Source organism: Leptinotarsa decemlineata, unplaced genomic scaffold (genome assembly GCF_025532065.1).
Source record: "Leptinotarsa decemlineata unplaced genomic scaffold, Ldec_3_MD MMD2_P_RNA_scaffold_14, whole genome shotgun sequence".
NCBI classification, from domain to species: domain Eukaryota; kingdom Metazoa; phylum Arthropoda; class Insecta; order Coleoptera; family Chrysomelidae; genus Leptinotarsa; species Leptinotarsa decemlineata.
Genome location: NW_027412528.1, coordinates 869840 through 881899, shown reverse-complemented (window position 1 = coordinate 881899; position 12060 = coordinate 869840). Strand labels below are relative to the sequence as shown.

Here is a 12060-nt window from a genome sequence, read left to right as displayed (position 1 = left end):
CCTGAAGTCATGTTCTGTTTCTCTATTCTTGTCAATACATTATCAATACAGCTGGATGAATATGCTGTTATCCTGGTGAATTCAGATATGATTATAGTGAGGCCAAACAAATTTAGTAAGCATTTCAATTCAGATAAGACATTCGAATTCGACTTGAAATTAATGTTAAAATCACCCAGTATTATGATTTTATTTTTACCTCTTACGTATTTATTTAATAAATTTTCCAGGTTTACCAAGAAAATTTCAGCATTTCCCAGGCAGGATCTGTAAAGTGTTATTATTAAGACTTGGTTTGATAATTCTAAGCCACAAAGTTCAGAGTTTATCTCATCATTCAAATCCTTTAGTTGTAATGGTTTAGACTTTATATTATTTTTTGTAAATATAGCTACTCCTCCGTGTCTATTATGTATTCTACAGAATTCTGCTGCCAGAGAGAATCCTGAGATGTTGATACTTTCAAGATTTGTTTTTTCTTGCCAATGTTCTGATAGACATATTATATCAAAATTGAATTTGTTCAGAAAAAGATCAATTTCTTCAGTTTTATTTGATAGGCATTGTATATTTATATGAAATACACTCACCACATCGACCCCCTTCAATTCCTTAGATAAAATAAAATTTGTCAATTCTACATGAGACAATGAATGTGAGTTAAGAGCTATATTTTCTGACATGGACTCCTCTAGATCAAAATTTGGTGATGTAGAGTTCATGACTCTCTCATTCTGATCTACAGGTAGATGATGTATGTATTTCTTCAGTCATCCTAGCATGCAATAGTAATGAATTGGCAAACTGGTGATCTGAAAATGGAATTATTAATTTCAAAATTAAGAGAGTGATTTTAGTTTTACCTATCATTTCCCGGTTATAATCTTCGATACTAATCAAAATATCGTATGTTTTCTGATTGTCAAAGTCGTTAATCTTCAACTGTTTACTCATTATTTTCTTTTGATTCAAATATATTTGTTTATTGTGTAACTATTTGACACATGGCTAAATGCGCCGTACGGAAGCAAAAGCCAAGAAAATCTAGAGAGAGAGAGAACTATTTGACATAAACATAACCAAAAAGAGCATTGCACGTCGAAAGACGTGTCAATGTCGTTGCTTCGAGCTACGGAGAAACACCGATGTTCCTCTCATGGTCAAAACGAAAGCACGTAATAGGGGAAGCCCACAAAATTTCAGCTGAAACTTGATCTTGTAGCGCTAACGATACGATTCTTGGGCAAAATTTTCTTGGCATGACATCATTTTGTATATATATTTTGGCTTGATGACCTTTTATGGTGCCTAAACAGTTATCGAAAAGTTCTGGAAAATCACTTAGTACATTGTCAATTATACTTTTGTGTTGGTTGTCCTCCTTTATATGATATATTTTGCCTCACGAGGTAGGGGTAATTTGAAAGCTAAACACCAGTCCAGGCCAAAAAGTGGTATGTCGTCATCGTTTGTTACATAAAGGACAATGTTAATTTATTGTCGAAAGCTGTCACTTCCACCATACATTTTCCTAAAGTGCTTATTGGCTTTTCGCCATAAGCAATCAAATCACCTACTTTTTTTTGTGATAGACTGCCAATTTTATTCCAAATTAACCTGCCTACTGCCGCATGCACAGAGCCAGGATCATAAAGCATGTCAATATTCTTGGAACTTATTTGTACTGGTAACATCACTTTACTAGCCGTTCCTACTTTTCTAATATTTAGAACGGCCGAGTTATAGTCTGTATCCCCGGATTCCGATTCACTATTATATTCCGAAAAATTATCGTTTTCGTTGTTACTTTCATGTTTAACACACAGCGTGTTGAACGTTTTGATTTCCCCCTGTATTTATTTACGCGCTTTTGATTGTCTAATGATGGCATGTCCTAAAAGCACACTAACTCGCGAAAAATGATTGTCTTCTCCGCAACTGCCACACTTTTTACCGGAAGCAGGACAATTCCTTTGTGGGTGTTTCAAGCCTCCGCAATAGAGACAGTCAATGTTCGGAAATATTTCACGCACTTTGTTTGTTTGTAATAAGTTGGATATATTGTATTTTTCGTTGAATTTTAGATACCAAAACAAATGTTATCAGCTTTCAGAAGTAACCTTAAGATCAACAGATCCAAGCCATTTAAAAGAAAAGTCGTTAAAATTAACTGCTTGATGCTAAGAAATTCGATATTTTGAAACATTCAACCTCATCATTCATTTCATTATCTTTCGTTAAGGGTCGAAAATATGTTATCCAGTCTAAGTACCCCATTCAGAATCAAAGTCAAAAAGTACTTAAAAGTATAATATAGAAAATTATTTTATGAGCTCAAAGGTTAACGACATGATACTGTAGTATTACGTTTATTTTGTTGACATTAACATAGTATTAATCTCATTCCAGATTGGGTCATTTCCGTCAAGTTATTCGCTGTCTCTGCTCGATCAAATAATATCAACAGAGAGTGACTTTTGAGAATTGCCCAATCTGGAATAGGATTAGTGCCAACAAAAATACCTAGTGATTGACCTAAAAATGACAATTTGTGAAACAGCTATCTTTTAGTTATAGAATAATTCTGTTCGAGTTCTGTGGTGCAAATTATATCAAATTAATTCGAATTTTCGTCAAATGCGCCTGAATAAAAAAGCAATAACCATATAATTATTAGTATCGAATTATCTGGATAATCCATTCCATATCTTGAATTATTATCTATAATCACTATCTAAAACTTGACACATTTTAAAAGCAATGAACTGATCTGGGCCACGTTCCCAATTTGTATTCATTAGTCTTAGTTTTTTCAGATCTTATTTAATTTCTTGACAAGGGAAAATACCCAAAATATTTCCTTAAAAAAACCAACCTAACCTAATAAAATACATTGAATCACATAAAGTAGTATCAATCTTTACATTCAACAATGTGCTGCATTCGAGTATGAGCTAAATTTTGCACTATGTATCACGTTGATTTTTTGTTTTGGTACATTTGGTACTTTTGAAAGTTTCATTCATTTTGCTATGAAAAAAAGCTTACTACTGAATTCATATTTGTGCATAATCCTAAACATTCAATATTGTAGTTAGGTGTTGTTGAACACAACTCTTATTTTAGTATTTCCTACCTCTATTATAATTAATGGAGTGCTTTCACAAAGCACATCAAAGATGAGCATTTTCTCGTTTCAGTTTAACATGTTACAAAAATAAAATACTTTCAATTATCAAAGTCAATATATTTCTAATGAAACACAAGTTTTACTTCACAGACGATCCAGAAAAAACATATTGACATATTATCAAGCATTAACAATTTAAATTTAATCTTCCTTCTTGGCATCCACTTTACCACCCCGAATACGACCGGTTCTCCTGGCGGCAATGAGACCAACCTTACGACCAGCAGAGGTACCTCTTTTAACAGTGGATGCTTTACCAATGTGTTGATGGTTACCACCACCATGGGGATGTTCGACGGGATTCATAGCAACACCACGTACCTTGGGCCAGCAGTTACGCTTAACCTTGTATTTGTGATAGGCACGTCCAGCTTTAAGAATTGGTTTGTCGATACGACCACCCCCTGCAACAATACCTGAAACAAAAAATATATTGAGCTCCTGAAAATTAGCCTAAAATGTGCAATTCAATTAAAATTTGTATCAGAAAGAGCCTCTAAAATATTAATCATTAAATGATCAGTAATTTAGAAATCATCATGACATTGAAATCATCAGTTATTTGCAACAGCTTTGCTTTCAATGAGATATGTTCAAGCCAGCAGTGCATAAAAATATTTTTACTGAAATGTGATGGAAGCTGTATTTTAATAAGTTACAGAACAAATATGTTTGCTTTATATACTTACCAACCATGGCCCTATTGTTGGAAGGAATGACTTTTTTGGCACCAGATGGTAACTTGACCCTGGTTTTTTTTGTGTCATGATTGTGGGCAATAACTGTTGCATAGTTTCCAGATGCCCTTGCAAGACGACCACGATCGCCAGTCTTTTCTTCTAAGTTACATACGATTGTACCTTCTGGCATGGTTCCAACAGGCAAAACATTTCCTTAAATGAAAGTGCAAAGTTAGGTAATATTGAAGTTAATAATCCTAATAATTTATTTAGAAGTTATGTTTCAGAAAGAGCCTCTAGAAATATAACATCAAAAACTTTCAGATGACTAGAATTCATCACAAATTAACACTTTACCTTGTGCTGAAAAACTGTTAGAATCAGTAGTACCTATATCAAAAACTGTTGGAATATTTTAATAAAAAAAATACTCCTCACAATCCAATCTGGTTTTAGATCCAGCCATTCATGCGAATCCGCCCATCATGAGAGAGAGCGATCTAGTAATGCGATAGACATTCGAATAATAGTCGAAGTTTTAGTTGAAGTGTTTGTTGTATTTAAAGTGAAATAATAAAAGTAAGTTTACTTATTGTTCAGTATAGTCAACTATTGGTCAACCCATGGTGGAAAATGCAACAGTATTTGGTGGATTTAATCAAAATGAACAACTTTTTCCTATGAAATGTTTGATGAAAATAACTAAAATTGCAAAAAAACTTATGACAAAAACCAACCATGTTTTGAAAAATTTCAACAATCTGTATTTCGAAAACGAATCATTCTTCGTTAAACATTTTATAGGGAAAAGTTGTTTATTTTGATGAGATCCACCACATACTCAGTTTTTGTAATGTTCTCGGCAACTTCACTTAGCGCCCTAGGAGTTTAGTAATATGCATCGATATAGAAAACTGTAAATATCTCAAAAACAATCACCTCCAGCGTTGTTGAGGAAGTATACCATTTTTACTTGGAAAATGTGTGCGAATTAGGTTTTTTCATGAAAAGTACCAAAAGTTTACTGTCAAAAAAGTTACGGCAATTAGAAATAAATAGTGACAGCTTACGCAGAGCCCCCCCAGATTTTACATGAAAATCAATACGAAATTATGATTTCCCACGTCAAAAAAACATCGGGTACCGAATTTCGTGCAAATAACTTATTAGCGAACAAAAAAAAAAACAATTTCAACACCCAGTATCTCCGAAACGAAGCATTTTTGGACACAAGTTCATATAGACTTTTTTTCTTAAAATTGTCTCAGGAATACGTCACTTGAATATTTTAACGTACTTATGTTACACCCTGTATATATACAGGGCTATTCAAATTTGTTTCTGTACATGGGGATCTCGTAAACGATAAGAGTGTCAGTTAAATTGTGGCAAAGTTGCGTATTTTAGAGACCTATTCAGTATGTAAAAAAATCGAACATAGCTCTTTTGGTTCTTGAGATTGCCTCTATAATCTTTATTCTCAGACATATTGAAAATTTTTCCACATGTTGCTATTGGCACTTGATGTGGGCTTTCAGAATATGTCCATGAATCTTTTATATAGGGTGTCATCTGACTTGGGCCACCCCAATCTTTGAATTTTTAAATACGGACCTGTATTTTTTGGATCGTAGACGTTCACTTCATCCTGAGAAATTGAATTTTATTTTATATTTTGGAAGGTTTCGGTAATATTTGATTATAATTGGGTGAATTATTCCCTTTTAAATTACGGCCCTGGAAATTGGTTGACTGAGTTGAATAAAAACACTATAGCACGTCTCCCTATGTACCAAAGAGTTTTTAGAGAGTTTTTTTAATTTCTATGTATCTATTAATATTTTTTTCATATTTCCATTGCTCTGAGCGTTTTCTACAATGAACTTTGAATAAAAAACCTTTTATGATTATCTGAATCATATCTACAACAAAAATATATTGTATGTGTTTTGATGAGCAGAAAAAGAAATGATAGCAATTATAACATCAGAAACAAACACTATTATTGTAATGAAAATTGAAATGAAGTAATTTATATACACAAAAAAATTAATGGCACAATAAATGTTCGAATTGGAGTCCTTCCATTTCGAGACAAATACTGGGCCAATATAATGGCCTGCAAGATCACCAGATCTTACTATTTTGGACGTTGAAAAATAGGATTTACGCTGGCAGAGAGATAGAAAATGTGCAAGACTCAAGATTTCGTAACAATGCAGCAAATAAGTGTGTTGAGAGCAATAAATAATTTTAAAAACAGAGTTCAAAAATGTCTCGAAATGGAATGACTCCATTTTCAACATTTATTGCGACATTAATTTTTTTGTGTGTTTAAATTACTTCACTTCAATTTTCATTACAATTATAGTGTTTGTTTCGGATGTTCTTATTGCTATCATTTCTTTTTCTGCTTAATAAAACAAATATTTTTGATATAGATGTTTCAGATAATCATAAAAGGTTTTCCTATTCGAAGTTCATTGTAGAAAAATCCTAAAACTTTTGTATCTCAACATTTTTCGCTAGCTTTCTTACTTTATAAAATAATCGACTGTTTCCATATATATCAACGACCCTGTATATATATATATATATATATATATATATATATATATATATATATATATATATATATATATATATATATATATATATATATATATATATATCAGTATTAAATGAATGAATGCTATTGGCGTGAAGTTATCCACAGATATCTGGCCACACATGCCGACGTAGAGGAAAATAAAAATCTGTGGTTGGGATACAAAATTATTTGCACCCGTACTAATATCTGTGGCTGGAAATACCTATTCACTATAGGTTGAATGTGAAATTATTAAGACTATTTGGTGTTTAACATTTTTATAGAGTTTCACTAGTTCGGACTTCCATTTCATTTCAGGTTTATTGTTGCTTAATATAATTGTTATTTTCAACTATTCTTTTTTTAATTATTCTTTTTTCTTGTTTCAGGGATTTCAAATCATTTTATATAGTAGACAATGGAAGTCCGAACTAGTGAAATTCATCACGAAATATTGTCAATCACCTTCAAACAAACATTTTTATAGAGTCTTGAGTAGATTGAGGCGTTGATAATCATTTTCTCATCAACAATACAGATTTAGGGAAAAATAAAATTGAAAATATTAGACCTACTTTCCAATACCCCATATAGAAATGATATCCGATGATGTGCGTCCATCAAAATCACACAACTTCCATAGTTTCTTGAGTAGATTAACTTGGTGATGACAGTTTTCTTGTCATCTAAAAAGATTTCGAAAAAGAAATTGTTGAAACAATTAGACTCATTTTTTGAGATTCCTTGTATTCATGAAAATCACACAACTTTTATAGAATTTTGAATAGATTAACACAGTGAAAACCGTTTTCTTGTTACCCATACAGATTTCAAGAATAAAATTGTTGAAACGATCAGACTAACTTCTAAAACCCCTTATAGAATTGAAACCAGATGATGTGCGTGCATAAAAATCACATGAGTCTTATGGAATCTTAGGTAGATTGACGTAGTGATAACAATTTTCTTGTCACCCGAACAGATTTCGAAAACAAAAATGTTGAAACAATCAGACTCATTTTTTGAGATTCCTTGTAGAATTGGAACCAGAAGATGTGCGTTCATGAAAATCACACAACTCTCATAGAATCATGGATAGATAAACACAGTGAAAACCGTTTTCTTGTCACCCATACAGATTTCCAGGAAAAAATATTGAAACAATCAGACTCACTTTTTGGAACACCTTGTAGAATTGGAACTAGAAGATGTGCGTTCATGAAAATTACACAACTGTTATAGAATCTTGGGTAGGTCGATATAGTGAAAACCGTTTTCTTGTCACCCATACAGATTTCCAGAAAAAAATATTGAAACAATCAAACTCACTTTTTAAAACACCTTGTAGAATTGAAACTAGAAGATGTGCGTTCATGAAAATCACACAACTGTTATAGAATCTTGGGTAGATCGATATAGTGAAAACTGTTTTCTTGTCACCCATACAGATTTCCAGGAAAAAATATTGAAACAATCAGACTAACTTTTTGAAACACCTTGTAGAATTGGAACTAGAAGATGTGCGTTCATGAAAATTACATAACTGTTATAGAATCTTAGGTAGATCGATATAGTGAAAACTGTTTTCTTGTCACCCATACAGATTTCCAGACTAACTTTTTGAAACACCTTGTAGAATTGGAATTAGAAGATGTGCGTTCATGAAAATTACACAACTGTTATAGAATCTTAGGTAGATCGATATAGTGAAAACTGTTTTCTTGTCACCCATACAGATTTCCAGCAAAAAATATTGAAACAATCAGACTCACTTTTTTAAACACCTTGTAGAATTGGAACTGGAAGATGTGCGTTCATGAAAATTACACAACTGTTATAGAATCTTGGGTAGATCGATATAGTGAAAAATGTTTTCTTGTCACCCATGAAGATTTCGATAAAAAAAATTATGCAACAATCAGACTCATTTTTTCAGATTCCTTGTAGAACTGGAATCAGAAGATGTGTGACAAGAAAGCGGTTTCCACTCTATCGATCTATCCAAGATTCTATAACAGTTGTGTAATTTTCATGGACGCACATCTTCTGTATCCAATTCTACAAGGTGTTTTAAAAAGTGAGTCTGATTGTTTCAATATTTTTTCCTGGAAATCTGTATGGGTGACAAGGAAACGGTTTTCACTATATCGATCTACCCAAGATTTTATAACAGTTATGTAGTTTTCATGAATGCACATCTTCTGGTTCCAATTCTACAAGGAATCTCAAAAAATGAGTCTGTTTGTTGCAACACTTTTTTTATCGAAATCTGTATGGGTGACAAGAAAGCAGTTTTCACTATATCGATCTACCTGAGATTCTATAACAGTTGTGTAATTTTCATAAACGCACATCTTCTGATTCCAATTCTACAAGGAATCTCAAAAAATGAGTCTGATTGTTGCAACAATTTTTTTCTCGAAATCTGTATGGGTGACAAGAAAACAGTTTTCACTATATCAATCTACCCAAGATTCTATAGCAGTTATGTAATTTTCATGAACGCACATCTTCTGGTTCCAATTTTACAAGGAATCTCAAAAAATGAGTCTGATTGTTGCAACAATTTTTTTCTCGAAATCTGTATGGGTGACAAGAAAACAGTTTTCACTATATCGATCTACCCAAGATTCTATAACAGTTAAGTAATTTTCATGAACGCACATCTTCTGGTTCTAATTTTACAAGGAATCTCAAAAAATGAGTCTGATTGTTGCAACAATTTTTTCTCGAAATCTGTATGGGTGACATGAAAACAGTTTTCAATATATAGATCTACCTAAGATTCTATGAGAGTTGTGTGATTCTCATGAACGCACATCTCCTAGTTCCAATTCTATAAGGTGTTTTAAAAAGTGAGTCTGATTCTTTCAATATTTTTTCCTGGAAATCTGTATGGGTGACAAGGAAACGGTTTTCACTATATCGATCTACCCAAGATTTTATAACAGTTATGTAATTTTCATGAACGCACATCTTCTAGTTCCAATTCTACAAGGTGTTTTAAAAAGTGAGTCCGATTGTTTCAATATTTTTTCCTGGAAATCTGTATGGGTGACAAGAAAACGGTTTTCACTGTGTTTATCTATTCATGATTCTATGAGAGTTGTGTAATTTTCATGAACGCACATCTTCTAGTTCCAATTCTACAAGGTGTTTTAAAAAGTGAGTCTGATTGTTTCATAATTTTTCCTGGAAATCTGTATGGGTTTCAAGAAAACGGTTTTCACTATATCGATCTACCCAAGATTCTATAACAGTTATGTAGTTTTCATGAATGCACATCTTCTGGTTCCAATTCTACAAGGTGTTTCAAAAAGTTAGTCTGGAAATCTGTATGGGTGACAAGAAAACAGTTTTCACTATATCGATCTACCTAAGATTCTATAACAGTTATGTAATTTTCATGAACGCACATCTTCTAGTTCCAATTCTACAAGGAATCTCAAAAAATGAGTCTGATTGTTTCAACATTTTTGTTTTCGAAATCTCTTCGGGTGACAAGAAAATTGTTATCACTACATCAATCTACCCAAGATTCCATTAGACTTATGCGATTTTTATGCACGCACATCATCTGGTTTCAATTCTACAAGGGGTTGAAAAAGTTAGTCTGATCGTTTCAACAATTTTATTCTCGAATTCCGTATGGGTAACAAAAAAAACGGTTTTCACTGTGTTGATTTATTCAAAATTCTATAAGAGTTGTGTGATTTTCATGAATACAAGGAATCTCAAAAAATGAGTCTGATTGTTTCAACAATTTCTTTTTCAAAATCTGTTTAGATAACAAGAAAACTGTTATCACCAAGTTAATCTTCTCAAGAAACTATGGAAGTTGTGTTATTTTGATGGACGCACATCATCGGATATCATTTCTGTATGGGGTATTGGAAAGTAAGTCTAATATTTTCAATTTTATTTTTCCCTTAATCTGTATTGTTGATGAGAAAAGGATTATCAACGCCTCAATCTACTCAAGACTCTATAAAAATGTTAAACACCAAATAGTCTCAATAATTTCACGTTCAACCTATAGTGAATAGGTATTTCCAGCCACAGATATTAGTACGGGTGCTAATAATTTTGTATCCCAACCACAGATTTTTATTTTCCTCTACGTCGCCATGTGTGGCCAGAAATCTGTGGATAACTTCACGCCAATATGAATGCTTCAAGATAATTGGAGACAATTTTTTTTTTCTTAGTTATTGTTGTCATTGTTATGAAAAACAGATGTTTACTTACATTATGCCAATTCAAAGTTAGAACATTAGAGTATAATTCATGAGTAAAACTTGAAATTGCCATTGTCATGCAACAATGTATCCGTAACATGAGAGACAGATGTTTGTTTAATCTCTTGCGCAACAATTTCTTGCCAACGGAATCCCTATTTTCAATAACTAACAATTTTGTTGTAAATTATTTGTTTCCAGATTTTATTAGCAATTTGTAACAATTACCATTCGAAACGTAAGACATTATCAAATGTTCAATTCGATTCTTTTCATGAGTGAAGTAATTTCATAATTTAATAGATATTTTCTAGCAAATAAATTTTAATCAGAAGGGTTAAAATTAGATGTTGAATTTTCATCCTAAACCATTTCCTCCGAAATTCATTCATTAATAAACAAACTTACCAATCTGCAAACTAGCCTTCTTTCCGCAATACAGAAATTGTCCTGTATACATCCCTTCGGGAGCAATGAATAACTCTTTTCTTGTTTGGAATTTATAGGGATCCCTGAAATGAACCATAGCTAATGGAGCGCCACGGCCGGGATCGTGCATTATTTCCTTAACGACACCTTTAATATATCCATGTCGCTCAGAAAAATCCAAATAACGCAATTTTGGTGCTCCTTTCCTTCTCTTTGTATGAGATTTGAACACTGATCCCGCTCCTTTACGTTGGGCACGAATTACACGACCCATTTTGTATCACCTAGAAAAAATCTAGTTATAAAGAGGGTTCTAACCAAACTTTACATATGATGAGTATAAAATATAAAAATTACAAAAATATCATTTAGAACATATTGAGAAAAACTTCACATATATAACTCTTTATAATATTGGAAATGATGATAAAAATTTCAACTTGATTTTAAATAATATATATCTGAAAATGCAACATAACTACTCGTACCTACAAACTTGAAATGAAAGAGGTGCACGTTGCCAATTCTTCTGGCGACCAGTCGTTCACCGCTCAGTGGCGCTCAGCAGCACTAAAATGCCTAGATTTTTTAGACATACACACAGTGAGCAGTGTTGCCATCAACTATATTTTGTAGAAATAACCTCAATTTCGCTTTTCAAGTATATTGTTATACTATACAGCATACATTTTACTTTAAAACCTCCCATTTGAGTATCTTATGGAATCTGCTACTCATACTTATAAATTTGACGTGCGTGGTACGTACTGCATCATAATAGGTAAGTAAGTTATTGTATTGAGGTTTTGGATTACACATTTACCACTACCATTTATATTTGTGTGAGAAATATAACGTAACGAATATTCAATGAAAAATAAAATATATTAATTTGTGGAAAATGGGAGTCATCAGCAAAATATGAATAAAAAA

At 32.4% G+C, this 12060-nt stretch overlaps 1 protein-coding gene across 1 annotated transcript; it reads right to left on the bottom strand.

The window, feature by feature from the left end:
- Nucleotides 1-3226: 3226 nt before the first annotated feature.
- Nucleotides 3227-11761, bottom strand: RpL8 (Ribosomal protein L8). Its single transcript, XM_074176391.1, has 4 exons — nucleotides 11616-11761; nucleotides 11107-11411; nucleotides 3880-4083; nucleotides 3227-3606 (listed from the first exon to the last, which is right to left on the bottom strand). The coding sequence occupies exons 2-4, from the start codon at nucleotides 11399-11401 to the stop codon at nucleotides 3332-3334; spliced, it is 774 nt and encodes a 257-aa protein (XP_074032492.1). The 5' UTR covers nucleotides 11402-11411; nucleotides 11616-11761; the 3' UTR covers nucleotides 3227-3331.
- Nucleotides 11762-12060: the final 299 nt, after the last annotated feature.